The sequence below is a fragment of the Raphanus sativus genome, chromosome 4 (assembly GCF_000801105.2).
Source record: "Raphanus sativus cultivar WK10039 chromosome 4, ASM80110v3, whole genome shotgun sequence".
In the NCBI taxonomy this organism is placed as follows: domain Eukaryota; kingdom Viridiplantae; phylum Streptophyta; class Magnoliopsida; order Brassicales; family Brassicaceae; genus Raphanus; species Raphanus sativus.
In genome coordinates, this window is record NC_079514.1 from 2,953,733 (window position 1) to 2,972,160 (window position 18,428).

Below are 18,428 nucleotides of genomic sequence, written 5' to 3' on the forward strand. Positions count from 1 at the left end.
GGTTTATGATTTATCCAAGGGTTTAAGATTTATCCATGGGTTTAGGGTATAGTATTTAGGGTTTAGTGTTTTGCTGACGGTACTAAAATTACTTTAAAAAATTAAAGAATTTAGAATTTGTCCAAGGGTTTAGGGTTTACCCAATGGTTTAGGGTTTATGATTTAGGGTTTAGGGTTTAGCATTTTGCTGATGGCATAAAAAGCTTTTTTAAAAAATATTTTTTTCAACTACTATTATTTTTTATTTTAATTCTTGAGCTTTTATTTTTTAATTTTTAAAAAACGTAATATAATTTGACAATATTTTATTTCCTTTTCTAAAAGATGTTAAATATAAAATGGTGAACTCCTATTGGTGGGTGAACCTAGAGGTTCACCCTAGAGAGTGAACCCAAGAATTACTCTTTTTAGTGGGCCTTTGCTAAGCCTATCTTCAGCACTATAGAAAATAACACTTTAGTAAGTAAATAAATTATCGATTCTAAACATATAATTAGTGGATCACCAGATCCTTTTGGAAATATCAATGTTTGTGCCACTAGGCCCGTTTAGTTAAGGCTTTTAGTTTGACTTGTATGGGCCCAAATTTTCTGGGGCTGGATGGTATAAACATGCCATCTCTGGATCTAGGTGAGAAGATTGTTCTAACTTGTAAGTTTTGTCACACTACTGAGAGTCAACAGACCTGGTTTTGTAGAACAGCTCTGCTCAACTTCTTCAGCCAACTTCTTATCGTCATGCATCATTTCACATTTACACCGTATATATAGATTATATGTTTCTGCTGTAACTATATTATACAGCATTAAGTACCCTATTTTTCACCCTCTCCTCCTTGCTAAAAACCCAGAATAATTCACACCCATATTCGGTACAAAATCTACTCTATACATGACACATGTTGACCAGAATATGGAGCTCTTAAGTGATTTAATTTAATCGTAATAAATAGCGTATCCAATGATTTTTAAATATAAATTCGCTGATTAGAAACCATATAATAAAATAAAATTACATTAAAACCTAGTTTCGATCAAAACTTGCCCCCTCCTCTCTCTCTCTCCCTCGTCGTCTCTCCACCACCAGATTCTCCGCTCTCTCCTCCGTCAAACTAAGATCCCAGATCTCCGATCTGTCTCCGTCTCCGTCGATTGAGCCGCCGCCGTTTCAAACTCCCTCCTCGTTGCTGCGCCCCCCCCCCTCACCGACACCGTCAGTGGTTCGTTTTGCTAGATCTCGATCTTTGATTTTTGTGATACGTAACGATGACTGATTCGTGTGCGTGGTTGCTGTTTTCGATCGTCAAATACGAATTGCCTTTTAGTTGAATCGATTCGAACTGAGTATAAAGCACTAGATTGGATCCATTTTGATACGATTACATGCTTGATTATGATTTTGATTTTGAAGTTTTTTTCTCTGCAGAAGCTGGGGGATAATACGTCTTTTGATTGCATTAGCGTGGAGTTTTATAATAATAATTACATTCCAGATGGCTTCAGAAGGAAAATTGTTATTTGATCTTAATGAACTTCCTACAGAAGATGATGATGATGGTGGTGGTGGTGTGAATCAGCCTCAGAAGGCTATCCCATCTGCAAACCCCAATACTTCTGGCTTGCTGGCAACACCCTCCCCCCAAGATAAAGCTAACAGCAGCCGAGTGTTCTTGCCTGCATCAACGGCGTCTGGCTTTCAGCCTTTTGTCCGACCCGTGGCTTCTCAACATACAGATGTAGTGGTTGAACGGAAGACATACGAAGCAAATGTTGCAGCATCATCAGTTGATGCTGGAGCACCTGAGAGAGAAGAAGGGGAATTGACGGAGTCTGAGGTTCCCGCCAGTGAGAATGTACATGGTATGGCGATGCCGGAAACTGGTGACTCTTCTGATGATTCTAAAGCTACAGAGAAAGGTTGTGGCACAGTAGGATTAGATGTTACCTCAGACTCTGGTCTTCAGAAGAGGAACGTCAACCTGACTTCAGAAGGTAGTGCATCTGTAGATGGTCCGCAAGAGCAGGGTTTAACTGTGAAGCAGAGAGAGTTGAAAGGAGTTGAAGCAAGTCATGCAGTCAAGTGCGCAAATACCACTGTCAAAAGAAAGTGGGATCAACAGAAAGAGACCATGTTGGGAAAGAAACGCAACAGGCAGACTGTGTTTCTCAACCTGGAAGATGTCAAGCAAGCTGGCCCTATTAAAACCACAACACCTAGAAGACAGAATTTCCCACAGCCTGTTGTCACACGCACAGTTAGAGAATCTCGCGCAGGTCCTCCACATGCTGAGCAAGGAACGTTGGAACAGAGGTCAGAATCTAATGGGGAATCACAACCCGGATTGGTTGGTAAAACTAGGCGGTTGAACGGGGATGCAGGCCCTTCTTCGGAGGGGACAACGACATCTGTGTCAAGGCAGGGTTCATGGAAGCAACCAATAAATTCACGGCAGTTGAAGCCTGGTCAGTCGTCAAGTAGACAAGTCTCCTTGGGCAGTCAAAGTTCTGTAGACTCAAAGTTCGGAAACAAGAAGCTTTCTACGTTCAAGAAGCCAGTCACAAATAGTAATCAATACCAAGATACATCTGTGGAGCGTCTTATACGAGAGGTGACCAACGAAAAGTTCTGGCATCATCCAGGTATGTCTTATATTGTTTATCTGCTTATGGAACTCGTGTTTGGGTGCTCCTACTTTTTTAATTAAGCTCTCTTGATTTAAGGTAAGAATTTATATGCCAATTAAATCTACTGGTGCCAGTTCCTTGTGTCCTCAATCATGGCTCAGTGAGAATCATAGTGGCCACATGATTTGGAAGGTGATACGATTAAATCATACTTTTAGATGACAGAGTACTTCTAGTTTGTGTTAGTATTTCTATGCACTTGCCCTTGTTCGTATCTCAATTCTCTGCAGTAAATGTTGCGCTCTCCTGTTGTATTGTAATATTTTCATCTTTGGTACTATGCCTGTTACGACACTGAACACACGGGAATATAAAAGTTTCAATGATCTTGGGTAAGTAGGTGTTTTTGGTCAAGTATAGGGAAATTGTATGCTTTAATACTTATAGAAAAGTTGAATGGTCTGTTAGTGAAACTGAATATTGGACATTGATTGGCTTTATGATTGACATGCTTCTGGTATTTTTCTGTACAACTCACTGGAGATGCTTGTCTTGCATGGATGATAACAATTCACTTTAACCTTTTCATATGTTTGTCTTTTCTGTCTTTTTGCCATTATGTTATTGACTGTTGGCATACAATGTTCTTGTGTTTTAGAGGATACTGAGCTCCAGTGTGTTCCTGAGCGGTTTGAATCCATGGATGAGTATGTTAGAGTGTTTGAACCTTTACTTTTTGAGGAGTGCCGGGCACAACTTTACAGTTCATGGGAAGAATCATGCGAGGCTAATTCATACATGAAGGTCAGAATAAAGTTCGTGGAACGAAGAGAGCGAGGTAATAATCACCACTGACCTAATAGACATTTATAAAGCCCCGTGAGCAACAATGTTAACCCTTTGTTGACCGTTCTCTTGTTACCTGACTGCTAACCTTTGTTTTAACCTGCTTTAGGTTGGTATGATGTGATACTTAATTCACTAAATGAATGTAAATGGCCTTTCAAAGAGGGTGACGTTGCTGTTCTGTCAACTCCTGTGCCTGAATCAGGTAAAGTTATAATTCTTAGATTGTCTGTTTGGTTTTCATATTGATATTGCTTCTCTCTGAATTCTGTAATTTTGTCCTTTTATGTTTAGAAGGGGAGCATGAGGATGGTGGACGTGTAGCTGGTACAGTTAGGAGATATATACCTGTTGATACTCGAGATCCCCATGGAGCAATTCTCCATTTCTATGTTGGAGACTCTTATGACTCTGGAAGGTATATACATACTTTTAGCTATTGATACTATATCTGAAGTTATCCATTCTTACTGAAAGAATTACTTCATTTCTCTCATTTTCCTTTGGAATTTTCTTTTCCAGCAATGATGATAATCATATTTTACGGAAGCTTAAACCTAAGGAGATCTGGCATCTGACAGTACTTGGTTCGCTTGCAACCACACAGAGGGAATATGTTGCTTTGCATGCATTTGGTCAGCTTAACCCACAGGTTGGTAATCTTTCCTCCAACAAAGCTTTCATAGACGCTTTCAGTTATTCTGACGCTGTTAAATTCATATTATATCCTTCAGATGCAAAATGCAATTCTCAGACCCAGCCCAGAGCAGTTTCCTAATTACGGTGAGCAAACTCCTACAGTACCCGATTGTTTTACTCCGAGCTTTGTTGGGCATTTGCATAGAAGCTTTAATACTCCACAGTTGGCTGCAATCCATTGGGCGGCAATGCACACTGCAGCTGGTACCAGCAGTGGGGCTAAGAGGCAAGATCCATGGCCATTTACTCTTGTCCAAGGCCCTCCCGGAACAGGCAAGACACACACAGTGTGGGGAATGTTGAATGTCATCCATTTGGTTCAGTATCAGCAGTATTACACTTCGTTGCTGAAGAAATTAGCTCCTGAAAGTTACAAACAAGCTAATGAGAGCAGTTCAGATAATATTGTGTCAGGGTCTATTGACGAAGTCCTACAAAACATGGATCAGAACCTATTCCGTACTCTGCCAAAACTGTGCGCGAAACCAAGGATGCTCGTGTGTGCTCCTTCAAATGCTGCGACCGATGAACTTCTCTCACGTGTCCTTGATCGGGGTTTTATTGATGGGGAAATGAGGGTTTATCGACCTGATGTTGCTCGAGTAGGTGTTGATACTCAAACTAGAGCTGCTCAAGCAGTCTCTGTGGAGCGAAGAAGTGATCAGCTATTAGCTAAGTCCCGTGATGAAATTCTAGGACACATGCACAACCTCAGGTTACGAGAAGCTCAGCTCTCTCAAGAAATTGCTGGACTTAAAAGGGAACTTACTGCTGCAGCCTTTACTAATCGTTCGCAGGGATCCGTTGGTGTTGACCCTGATGTTCTTATGGTTAGAGACCAGACCAGAGATGCATTGTTACAGCGCCTTTCTGCTGTGGTGGAAGCCAGAGATAAAGATCTTGTTGAAATGTCTCGCCTTCTAATTGTTGAAGGGAAGTTTCGCGCAGGTAACAGTTTTAGCCTTGAAGAAGCTCGCGCAAGTCTTGAGGCTAGTTTCGCGAACGAGGCTGAAATTGTTTTTACAACCGTATCAAGCAGTGGTCGTAAACTGTTTTCTCGTCTTACACATGGCTTCGATATGGTGGTCATCGACGAAGCTGCCCAAGCTAGTGAAGTTGGAGTTCTTCCTCCACTTGCTCTTGGTGCTGCAAGATGTGTGCTTGTCGGTGATCCTCAGCAGCTTCCTGCTACAGTTATCAGCAAAGCTGCAGGAACCCTGATGTACAGCAGAAGTCTCTTTGAAAGGTTTCAGTTAGCAGGCTGTCCAACTTTGTTGTTAACTCTTCAGTATAGGATGCATCCTCAAATACGTGATTTCCCTTCACGATATTTCTACCAAGGACGCCTCACTGACAGCGAAAGTGTTACCACTGCTCCTGATGAGATTTACTACAAAGATTCTGTCCTCAAGCCTTATCTTTTCTTTAATATCAGCCATGGACGGGAGTCTCATAGAGGTGGCTCAGTGTCTTACGAGAACATTGATGAAGCTCGCTTTTGTGTTGGACTTTACATGCATCTTCAGAGAACTCTCAAGTCATTGGGTGGGGGTAAAGTCTCTGTTGGGGTGATAACTCCATATAAACTGCAGCTAAAATGCCTGAAAATGGAATTTGGAAATGCTTTGGGACCAGATGAAGTGAAAGAGATTTATATCAACACTGTAGACGCGTTTCAAGGTCAAGAACGTGATGTTATAATCATGTCATGTGTGCGTGCTTCCGGTCACGGGGTTGGGTTTGTTGCTGATATTAGGCGGATGAATGTTGCTCTCACACGTGCCAGAAGAGCTCTATGGGTATGCTGCACGTACTTATTTTTCTGTGATATAAAAATATTTCTTGGTCTTTTGAGACTTTATTTTTTCTCTTGAACAGGTGATGGGAAACGCATCTGCTCTGATGAAGTCTGAGGATTGGGCAGCACTGATCACCGACGCCAGAGAAAGGAACTGTTTTATGGAGATGGAATCTCTTCCCAAGGATTTCCCGGTACCTAGCTTCATCCCTAAAGCGCCTAATGCTAGAGGTTTTAGGCCAGGTGGGTCAAGGATCAGACCCATCGATATGCAGCACAGTGAGACAAGGTCAGGGACACCATCGGAAGACGACGAGAAGCTTAGCACGAGGACAACGACGTTTCCAAGAAATGGTAATTTTCGAAGGGAGAACTCAGTAGTTGATGATTCTGATCAGTCTTGGCAACATGGGATGATCCAGAGGAGGCAAAATTTTGGACGGCCTTTTGGGAGAAGAGACTAATTTGTAAGTACCAAAAGTAAGTTTGGGATGATTTGTTTAGTCTTACAATAGTTCTTACCGAGTAATCTCCATACCCCACACTGGCCAGTTCAATGTGTTGGCGTTTTGTACATAATAATCTTATTTTTATATCATGTGCTGGAATCACGAAACTTGGTTCTTTCTTTTCTTATTAGACGTTGTTTTTATCACATCTTATCAATGAAAAATCATATATTCTTTAAATTTCAATATCTCTTTTTAAGTTTTTAACAGACTCAACCACTTTGGAGAAGAAGAAAACAAAAAAAAAAATGCTTGCGTCGTTGGTAATACTCTGAACACTTTTGACTTGAGATATTAAAAGTAAAAAGGATTCCTTGCTGATATGATTCCAAGATGAAAAGGTTACAAATTTGAGCAAGAAGCTAAAAGCTAACTCAATCACAATCTCTTTCAAGCATGGTGGTGGTGATGGTGACTGTGGCTCTTCTCTCTGCTGCCACAGTTTATTTTCACCTCAGAACAGGTCTCTTCTTTATCTTCCTTGGAACTTTCACAGTGCCCATTGCTCTTCACTTTCAAGCTAGCTACCACATGATCAGCAGGGCTTGAGCAACAACCTTTGACCGAGACTCTTACTTCTCCATCTAGATTGACCAAGTTTGAACAACCTTCTTGTTGTATTGTGCCAGTTCCAAAACAAACGGACTTGCAATCACCATCACCATCGCCAACGTCAAGTCTTATCTCCTCCGATGAGACACCAGGCATGTTATGACAGCTATGTTTCACCTCGTCTTGGTCTGGTTTCTGAGTCTTGTTACCACTACCACAACACCCTGACTCACAGCTCTTCCTCACAATCTTTACATCGTCTTTCTGTTTCTTGTCGCAACAACCAGGGTGACCATGGTGCGGCTTCACCACTTTCTCTTGATTCTTATTTCCACAACAGCTCGACTTGCAATGCTTATCACTCTTCTTTGGTGGTAATAACCCTGCTTCCATGTTCCCAGCACTAGCATCATCACCTTCATGTTTCTCCGCGTTTAAGACGCAAGGAGAAGAAGAAGAAGAAAGAAGACCTATAACATTTGTTTCCACCCTTTTGTTTATCCCTAAGCAACATCGTGCTATTAAGAATCACGAGAAGACAAGTCCCCACATCTGCAAGCACAGCCGCCCAAATCAACGGGTAACCAGCAAAAGCCAAACCAAGAATCGCTCCTTTCATAGTGATGGACAAGACCACGTTCTCCACCACTTTCCTTTTAGCTCTGCGTGCAAGCCTTATCACTTGTGGTATCCTCCTGATGTCATTAGACATCAAGACTATATTAACCAGTCTCTGTTGCAAGTGCTGACCCTGAAACACCCATCGAGATACCAATATCTGCTGTGGCCAAAGCTGGGGCATCGTTCAAACCGTCTCCCACCATAGCCGTTGGACCTTCTCTCTTAAACTCTTTGATGATTTCAGATTTTCCTTCTGGAAGAAGCTCTGCATGAATGATATCTATAGCATTCCCTAGCTGTTGTCCAACATAAACATTTCAAGTTTTCATCAGTGGAAACTAGTTTCAAGAGAAGGCATTAAATAAACTCAAAAGACTGATTCTCACCTGTTCTTGAGCATGCATAGCTGCGGCTTGATTATCTCCAGTAAGCATTGCAGTCTTAATCCGCAAAGATTTCAGTTCTTTCATAGCTTGAGCTACACCAGATCTGCAAGCATCTGAGAGATTGAAGCTACCAGCAAGTGTTTCTCCAACGTAGACATATCCAACAGTCTTTCCTCCTTTAGTAATCAACATCAGTATCTGGAACTGTGTACATACATACACACACCAAAGCAAAGAACCATCAGAGTGTTAAACAAAAACCTCAATGATCAACATCCATTTGATATGCACCTGATGAACATCCAGCTCTGGAGGCGATTCTTTTGTTCCAATATAGATTTCTTTGCCATCAATCTTCCATAGATACCTTCTCCTGGAAAGTTCTGATACTCCTCAACCGCTTCAGGCTTAGGTTCAACAGAAACAGATTTTGCATAGTCCACAAGTGTAGCAGCCATTGGGTGGCTTGACTTGCACTCCACGCTTGATACCCTGACAAAAAACATATTCCAAAACTCTCAACAAAATTTTAAGTGTCTCATTAAATTGGTTAAAAGGACAGAACAGAACAGATGTTTCACCAGTAAAGCAAGCTGTGCAGGCTTATATCTCTGGAAAGTGACTTGAAATCGGTGACGATGAACTCTCCTCTAGTGATGGTCCCGGTTTTGTCAAAAGCAACGGTCTTAATCTTGGCTAAGGTCTCAAGATAATCAGCTCCTTTAATAAGAAGTCCTAATGTGGCTGCTTTAGTGAGCGCACAGAAAGTGGCTACAGGTGTTGAGAGAATAAGCCCACAAGGACAAGCGCTTACTAGCACAACTAGTGCTAAGTGAAGCCAATGTTTCATGTTGTGAACCTTCAATGCGAATGGGATAACCACAAAACAGAGTGACACTATGATGATCCCTGCGTACAAAGCAAATAGAAGATGAGGTCTCAATCACTACACAAATCAGTTTTCTGGTTCTGTTACTAACCTGGAGTATAGTACTTAGAACATTGGTCTATAAACCTCTGAGTTTCGGTTTTGCTGTTCTGAGCTTCCTCCACTAGCTTTGCCATCTTTGCAACCACACAATCCTCAGCTAGAGAAGTTGTCTTCACGGTTATATAACCATTAAGATTGATGGTTCCAGCCCAAACCGTTGAATCTCTCAGTTTAGGCACAGGGAATGCTTCACCGGTCAACGTTTTCTCATCGACCTCACAGTTACCATCCACAACAGCTCCATCAATAGGTATGGTTTCACCAGCTTTGACTGCTATAACAGTGTTGATCCTGAGCTCATCCACCTCAACTTCTTCTCCGGTCTCTGCAATCACTGCCTTCTGCGGAGCTAAACTCATCAGCGACTGCATAACCGCGCTTGCCTGAAACCAACACTTGATCAAATCACAATATCTTTGGTAACTTGCGTGACAAGAAAAGAGAAAAAAATGGTGGAAGCAAAAACCTTATAGCTAGCCCTAGATTGGAGCCATTCAGCGATTGTGAACAAGAATACAACTGCTGCAGCTTCTGTGTAGTCTTGCATACCAAGTGTTGCTCCCACTGTTTGTGACAATGTAATATTATTAGCTTAACTTAGCTTAGCATAGAAAAGTAGGCAAATAATACATGAAAACATTACCTGTTATATAACAAGAACGTTGATATCGATTCTAGACCTTGCAATGGATGCTAAAGATTTGGCTAGTATTGGATATATTCCGGCGGCAACGGCTGCGACGGCGAACCAACGGAAGGGAGAGTAAAGATACTTGAAGAGTGAAAGGAGGAGGAGAACGCCGGAAACAACCGCGAAGGGACTTGGCCATTTATTTTTAAAGTTGGTTTCTCCGGTCACCCTCACATTTGCTTCTAGCCTTGCTTGGTTAAGGGCCTTAACTGCAACCAATATATATATATATATATATATATATATATATATATATATATATATATTTTTAACTGCAACCAATATAATTATTTAATAAATTCAGAATCATTTTTTTTTCGGTAAGAGACATTTATATTTTCCCATTGACTCATTAGCTTAGTGATGGATTACTACTTACCAGACGACAATAGAATGTTTCTGCTAGTTAAAAAAAATATGTTCCAATGGGAAAAATATATAAACGTTAAGCATGTGAAAGGTGCGTTACGTAATAGGTAACGATGTTAACATACAGTTATCAAGTCTTTCCAATACAATTTAATATTTTGGAATTTTATGAAAATGGCCCCAAACCAAAGGGTGTGTGTATATATGGCTGTATGGTAAAAATACTAGCATTAGTTTTAGACAAAAATTAATTTTAAAATGATTCATGTTTTAGTCAAAAGTTATTTTTTTTACATCAGTCAAAAGTTATTTAAAAATACATTTTGTACATTTTAATAGGTTTTTAATTAGGTAATAATAGTGAATTATAAAATTCAAAAAATTAGTTGCGTTTATTGTATTTTGATTGGCTAAAAATTACATAAACTAATTAATTATAAAAATAATGTATTTATAATCAAAATTTAGTTTATTTTCTTAATATATTTAAAAACTTCAAAACATGCATTATTTTGAAAGAGAGGGTATATGAGTTTAAATAAGCCCATTGAATTTTAAGTGCAGTCCGTCCTTTGTCCAAAAAAGAAAGTGCAGTCCTTTGGTAGATGGCAAATTATTCAATGTTCGAAAGTGACGTTTTCGTGTGGATGCGACATTTATTATATCAACCAGACAACCACATAGACAAAATACATTTTTCAAAATTTGTTCTTTCTTTGGAATGAAAAGCGTTACCAATGTGGAGCTGGGAGATGATGAGGCTGTCATGGACGACGATGACGGTTCTTGACGGCACTATGACGGAATATTCCTTGATTCCGTCGAGAGACTTGAGGATACTCTCAATCAGAGGAACCTCTGAGGTACAACAGATCCCAAGAACGTCGAAGTAACTCTTCGTCATCTTCTTATGGTTCTTGGACGTCATTTTTGCTTACGAATCTGCGAAAGAACGAAACCAAAAACTGTGAGAATCTTACTTGTGGGTTTAAGTTTATTTGCTGAACATGTTCATGGTAGGTGATGTAAGAGAGAAGCAAGAATGTTTTCGGGAAATGCACGTAACGTGTCGAAGATATGTCTATAACAAGATGTTTCGTAACGTTGTGGTTTAGGTTCACTCTACACTTGGCGAAAAAGAGAAATGAGTTTTGAGTTCTCTTTTTTTTTTTGAACACAGTTTTGAGTTCTCTCATAAAAAAATCTGACATTTCAGAAAAAAAAAGCAGAGAGATCATTGAGATGTAGTGAAAAAGGCAGGAGAAGAAGAATACCGGAGGAGATAGAGACTTAGGTAGCCGAGGGACAGAAAACAATGACCGGGCCGTTACGTTACGTTTGGTTCGATTCGGTTTGTAGTCAGAGAGAGAAGATTTTTTTTTTATGTTGACATGATGATGATTTAGAGGGTGAAAGAAGATGAGAGGGGCTGTTGCTTTATATAGGCAAATGTGTTAGAAAATGTGATTAAAGATCATTGGTGGGTTTAATTAACTTCATTGCCATGATAATATGCTTTCATAAATTAATATGTGTTGTGTAAATCTTTGAATAAGTTATCTTAATAAATGTAAAATTATTTATTAAGGTTGACATTAATGCATTATAGTTGGTAAAGAATCCTCGAATATACAGTATAACCCCTATAAATTAATAATCTATAAATTAATATATCTATAAATTAATAGAATTTCATAGTTCCAAATTGAGTTTTGGTTCAATTAATATTTCAATAAATTAATAATCTCTATAAATTAATAATTTTTTTAGTTTTGGTATAGTCCCAACATTATTAATTTATAGAGGTTTCACTATAGTATGACAATAATGTAAATTCCATTTTAGAAAAAAAAATAATAATGCAAATTCCACAGTACTGTGGTAGGCTGCTTCTTTCTGATTCCTATTCTCTTAAATCTCAATTTTTTTGCCATGTCATCTTCTCAAATCTCAAAATTCCATTCTAGTTTTGCAGTTTCATTGATTTTGGTAAAACATTTAAGAATTTCTATTTACTTAAATCATTTCAGAGACTACAAATTCAACTACTATATCTATCCAAGATTTTTCTATTTACATATTCAAAATATATGTAATTTGGCTTTAAAATAATAAACATACTGAGACTGATGAAACGTTTGAGTTAGAAAATAGGGAAATGAGAGAACTTGTTCGATGGGTCACGATTTTAGGCAAACGTTATACAATATGCCTTAAACTATTTTTGTCAAGCCATTGCAAAAATATAAATGTAGTATGTTTGGCAAAAGATAGTGTACTACAAATTATAGTGGAGAATCCAAAGTACAGAATGGAAATCCATGTGTGATTCCTCATAATGTTTTTTACCGTCTTTTCCTTAATTTTTGGTAAGGTTGGATAGATCCTCTAAACGAGGCTAAATGTAAAAAAAAAGTACGAGGGAAATAAACATCAAATATTTGTTAACGTATCCTCATTTTTTTCTTAGATTTATAAAATACAAATTAAAATTTTGAAGTTGTATAAAAAATAGTATAAAATATCATAAATAATAAATTATGACTAAAAGTCTATTAACGTGCATTACATGTGTAAATTAATGGCTATCTGTGTGGTATGCATCTTCCCATGCTTGGCTTTATGTCCTTTACTGGTGTACGTAGGCTTGAGACCAGACCTATATGATCACCATTTAATTATGAATTATGGCGACAGAGCAACATACGCTATCTCACAAAAATTCGAGCCTACCGATTCATTTAATTCTTAGCTTTCTAGTCACCTAGGCGTTGTTCACTAAATTGACTTCATCTAATCAATTTTGATGGCTATTCAGAGATTGAGTTTCTTTATTGCTTCCGTTCTTGGCTTTTGTAATGTCTAACTCCTTTGGGAGTTTGAAATGGCCACCAAACTAACATAACTATTACAAGCTGCGATACTCACTTCTGTAAAGTCTAACACGTATAACGTATTATTGAATAAGCAGCATCATCAATGGATTTGTAGTTTTCTACCATAGAAGAGTGCTAGTTAAAAATTAAAAGTTAAAAGTTAAAACCATCACATTAACATACACAAAGTAATGGGACCATTGACCAGAGTCAAACCCAAGACTTGGCTCAACATGGCCACATATCTATATTATGAAAGTTGAAGTACAAATTGGAGATGTTTGGAAACAATGATAGTAGGATAAATGAGATATGTTTGGCAATATGAATAGTAGAGATGTGTACTTTCTTTTATTTACACATTTAACCATTGTATTTTCAATAAATTAATAACAAATGAGAATTGCTTAGAAACATGAATAACTTATTTAATACTTCTTTTTATTTAAACATTTAGTCATTGTTTGTATAATAAATTAAACAACCTTCTTTCTATATTTCTTTTTATTTACAATTCTGTCACTATATTTAAAATTCTTTATGATAAAAATAAAAACTAAAACTGAAATATAAATAGTATATTATATAAAAAAAATTAAAAACAATATTATTACCTTATTTAGTTTAGTCAAATATAAAAATTTCAATAGTTCAATTTTCAAAAAAAATATATCATAAAATTAATAATAATTCATAGAAAACTAATGCAAAAAATTAAAACTTTGAAACATGGATAAAAGTATGTCAAGAAAAAAAAAATAATGGCTTATGTTATTAATAAAAATTGGAAATCCATTATATCATTTTTAAAATATACAAAATGGACTAATCTAATTACCTAAAAACATTGTTTTGTCTAAAATAATCATAAAATAAATTTTAAATTTTATATACATATTAAAATATGCATATATTAAAAAAAAAATTTTACTAAAATATTTTCCAATAACCGTTATTAAAATATTTTCAATATATATAAGAAAAATACAACAAAAAAAATTAATTTTATATACCAACTTAAATTAAGGTTTTTATATTTTTACATTAAACTTTAAGAATAAAATATATATGATTATTTATAAGATGGTATATATAAAATACTATTATTTATATGATTATTTATATTGACATGAAAAATGAATAGCAATATATTTTTGAAATATACATCCGCACGGGCATGCGGGTCAAAATTTATTTTAAATTACAATGTAAATATTTAATTAATATATAAATATGTCACATTATTTAAACAAAATATTAATATAAAAGTATTATACAGTTGCGTTCTAAAAATCATTTATTTTAACAATAAGTCAAATAAATATGTTGATTAGAGAGGGAATAAAACAAAGTAAAAGAAATACATAGTTTACCAGAGACACTCTGGAGTGTGTCGAATTTATTATAAAGAAAGTTTTACTAAGATAAATACATTAAATAGCTACAAACAAATAATATTTTTCACAAAAGTGAATAATAATACCCGCGCTTTCGAAGCACGGGTCAAAATCTAGTTTTGTTTGTTGTTGATGGTGGTAACAATAGAAACTTTCTACTAGAAAGTAATCTTTCTTTTTAAGCCTGTTACTCCACGAGAGATTACTTGTAACAACTGTAACATATATACTTTCAATTAGAAGATATTTTAAAACTAATTATGGATGTGATACATTCTTCGAAGCCTTCTTTGCGCCCATCTTATTGGCACCAAAAAAAACACATGTTATTGTTGACAGATTAGATAGAATCATAGAAGCCACAACTTCAGTGGTCACAGTAACAATGTTACTGTGCACATCATCGTTGGGGTCGTCAATATGATTGCGAAGATACTCAGCACCATAATTATCAAAATATTTTGTAATTGGATTGAGTTAATATTCAATATATTTAAGGAAAAAATTTCATGAGAGCTTAAGTGTGGCATTTCCCACCAAATCTTCCTTTTCTCTTGTGATCTTCCATTAGTGGCTTTTATTGCCATTATTCCCAACTTGCAAAGTATAGTCCACGTTATCTTTTCGTGTTGTCGATTCTCACAAAATATTTCCCAAGTTATCTTCACTTTGTCTAGTTTCTGTCGAGGGATTTTGATAACTACCCTCAGATTTGGTTAGTATACATAACTTGTCTATAAATCCGCTCATTTTTCTGTACTCATTCGTTTATTTACTATGAACTGAACTGAGTAGAGTTGAACAAATTAATTTATTTTGACATCCTAACTAGCAGTACTTCTCTGTACCACTAATCCTATATAAAAGTATTCTTAGTTAAGTGCATCTAACTCTAGAACGTTTTCATGAGGACTTTATAAAATGTATGAGCACTGCACTATACGTATGTTTTCATCCCTACTCACAGAAAAAGACATCTTTTAGTGAACCAGTACCGCATTACTTTTAAATATATTTAACTTGAGAGTCGTTCCAACAAAAAATTCTGGTGATATTTCTTTTATAATATGATGTATTACACATATATTCCAAGTTCACTTTAGAATGTGAATACTTATAATGTTTGTCAAAACGAAGATAGAAAATAGATACAATTTTTTTAAAAGGGTTAACTATAGAATCAAACATGTAGAAACGGTTGGAGCATCCTAATTTATAACGATATCAAAAACCTTTTAGCATTGGACAACCCAAGATGGCCTAAGTTTTCACCCTTCCTTATAGCCTAAAACCCTATTCCACATTTATTTTTATATCTGAAAATTTATATATGCGTCCCTTTGAGATCATAGACTAAAGTATTTTGCTTAAAAGAAGACCAGAAATCATTTAAGCAGCACACTTCCACTATCTTTCCAAAAGGTTTGAGTAGTGGAGGAATCTACCAATGTTTCAAAACAAAACAACTTACTTTCCTTTTTAACAAAAATATATATCAAAGTAAAAGGCAACGTAAAATCAGAAAATAAAGAAAACAATAAGAGAAGCCCTAAGATTCTCCCAGGCACGGTGCTCGAGGCACAAACCAGATCTAGTTCTCCTCGGCGCCGGCATCGGCTCATCTCGCCGGCGCTGGATCCTCTGACGATACTACCATTCTCAATCACTCTCGTGGTTCCGTTTCACTGTTCTATGTATTGTTTTTCTGTTCGTGTTAGTTGGATGGTGGGAAGAAGGCAAACCCGACAGATGTTAAGACGGAGACGAGGACTCTTCGTTGCACTTCTTCTGGTGGCCCTCTCTTGCCAACTAGTCCTTCCTCCAGTGATGAGTCGAGAGGATTCTCTCGCCGTCGCTATACGTCGGTCGTTGGGTTCAAACTCCGACGTATTTTCCTCTGTTCGCCGTCAGACAAGTCACGATGTGCACTATGTCCAAGCAGTTCAATCGTTTTCGGAGCATCGATGTCAACTGACGAGCTCAAGCCTCTCGTCTCCGGCGAGACTTGAGTCCCACAAACCACCGCGGGTTGCTCCTATTCTTCAAACCGGCGTCAGATCTAGAAGTTTCACGGGTACAGATCCGGAGGTTCTACCGGGCTCGGTCCTCCTTCGTTCATCCTCCTCTTTTGAGGAGAAACTGTTACCACCATTAGCTTCCTCGGTCTTGTTACCGAGCGTTTGCTTCAGATTCCTCATCGGTTTGTTATCTTGCGTAGCGGTCTCTACGGGACCTGAAGATACAATCGGGATTACTTTGGTTTTTCTCGTAGATGAGGTATGGATCTCAACGTCACATTATGTGACTATTCTCCAGCTATCTGACTTTATCGTGAAGGCTACCTCGACGCATTCAAGCACCGTCTCGAATTCGCTGTCATCTTCGGTTGAAGACCTATCTTGCTTAGTTTATATATGTGTTGTATGCTATGTTTATGGCTATAGAGGATGGATAATTCCCTCTATCTATTGTAGTGTTGAAGTTTGAGTATGAATGAAAGAAAGTCTGTGATCAAAAAAAAAAAGTAAAAGGCAACGTAAATGAGCCAAACACTAAACAGATACTATTATAAACAAACGTCTAGTGGTAAAGAGAATATAATTGAGGTATGAACTGCAAGTCTGCAATGATATATCTTTCTTTTGTGTTTCGATAAGTCGTTCTACTTATATTTGTTCTACCACCTCATACATTAAAATATTAGTTCCAAAATCTTCGGAACTTTTTCTTGAAATAGTAAACTTTATCTTTCTATATTATTTAATTGTTAAAAACTACTACTATTTATTTATGGGATAATTTGTAAATTACTCCAATAACAGTTTGATTTTTGATAATTGCATTTTCTATTTTACTTTTTGAAAAATACACTTCTTTAATTGTGAATTGACTTTTTTACCCAAATTAGTTATTTCAATAATTAATGTATAAATTCGAAATTAATATATAAATCCGAAATTTCCCAATTAATTAACTAATATTATTAAAATTATTTACAAAAAAAAAATGCATAAATCAGTCTTTGAACCCACCAAGATATAATGGTTTTAAGCCAACTACACTTCCACTAGGCTAAGATATACACTTGGTATTAATGCGTTTTTATAACACATAAATCTATGAAGATTGATACAATAAAGCAGAGAACAGTGCCTTCCCATCGGAATCTGCAGACTCTTCAAGGAGATAAAATGGTGACACATCAAACTTGTTGTGTTCATATACTTCTCTTTATTTATTTATTATGAAAATTATGACAAGAGGCACCCGCTGTTACGTATTGTAATAGTTGATGACAGATGATAGTTGACGAAGGATGAAAGAACTGAATGGTAAAAAAAGAAGAAAGAATTGAAATTGTGTCTCCTCATCGTTCTCCTCTAATGTCTTCTTCGTTACTCTCTCTCACGTCGTTACTTTCTCTCACTGTTCTCGTCGTCGTTGTTGTGGTTCGTGAGAAAGATGAACTCAACCCTAACTTTAATTTGCCCCAAAATTGTTTTTTTTTTAACTTAATCGGAGTCGTGTTCTGGTTAATTGGCACTGTTTGTAAAACGCGATTTACTAATCTATAATTTTAAACAATATATTAGAAATAGAGAAATATTAAGAAGGGGTAATTAGGTAATTTACTTATATATAAGTGTATTTTTCTAAATTTTTTAATAAGGGTGTAATTTTCAAATTTTATTTTTATTTGAGTGTATTTCTCCAAATTTTCCCTTTATTTATTGTTGCTAATTAGAAATAATTTATTGCTATGAAATATAAATCGGGAAAGGCATATATAGCTAGCGAAGAATTATCTATAAAACAAGGGTAAAAATGGTCCAGAATTGCCAAAAATATGAAAAGTTTGAAAGCCAAGTTTCAAAAAAAAGAATTATCTACATAAATCAATATATTTGTTTCTTGAATTAAATTTCCAAAAAGATTTCTCTTTTTTTAAGAAGTGACCTTTACATCTTTTGTTGCATCTGTGTATCTTAAATCTCTGATGTACTAGTAAAATACTCAGCATTCGTGGATCGAACGTAGTCCGACCGAGTGCGGGCAAAACTCGTTATCA

General features: G+C 36.6%; 2 protein-coding genes across 3 annotated transcripts; one reads left to right on the top strand and one right to left on the bottom strand.

The window, feature by feature from the left end:
• Positions 1–1,007: 1,007 nt before the first annotated feature.
• On the top strand, positions 1,008–6,656 carry LOC108853918 (probable helicase MAGATAMA 3). Of its 2 annotated transcripts, none has more exons than XM_018627400.2 (8): positions 1,008–1,219; positions 1,426–2,639; positions 3,283–3,462; positions 3,580–3,675; positions 3,768–3,888; positions 3,993–4,122; positions 4,205–5,968; positions 6,048–6,656. In XM_018627400.2, exons 2-8 carry the CDS (start codon positions 1,493–1,495, stop codon positions 6,429–6,431), a joined length of 3,822 nt encoding a protein of 1,273 aa, XP_018482902.1. In that variant the 5' UTR covers positions 1,008–1,219; positions 1,426–1,492; the 3' UTR covers positions 6,432–6,656. The 2 variants fall into 2 exon arrangements, with proteins under 2 accessions (XP_018482902.1, XP_018482901.1); XM_018627399.2 differs by having other exon boundaries at positions 1,009–1,219; positions 3,765–3,888.
• A 118-nt stretch (positions 6,657–6,774) lies between these two features.
• LOC108853919 (cadmium/zinc-transporting ATPase HMA2) lies at positions 6,775–11,505 on the bottom strand. The gene is given in 14 exon segments (XM_057007123.1): positions 6,775–7,487; positions 7,489–7,752; positions 7,754–7,945; positions 8,036–8,218; positions 8,220–8,239; positions 8,327–8,365; positions 8,368–8,391; positions 8,394–8,527; positions 8,617–8,944; positions 9,016–9,409; positions 9,493–9,604; positions 9,677–9,926; positions 10,822–11,028; positions 11,361–11,505. Coding segments are annotated over 13 exon segments (2,754 nt in total). The 5' UTR covers positions 11,015–11,028; positions 11,361–11,505; the 3' UTR covers positions 6,775–6,866.
• Positions 11,506–18,428: the final 6,923 nt, after the last annotated feature.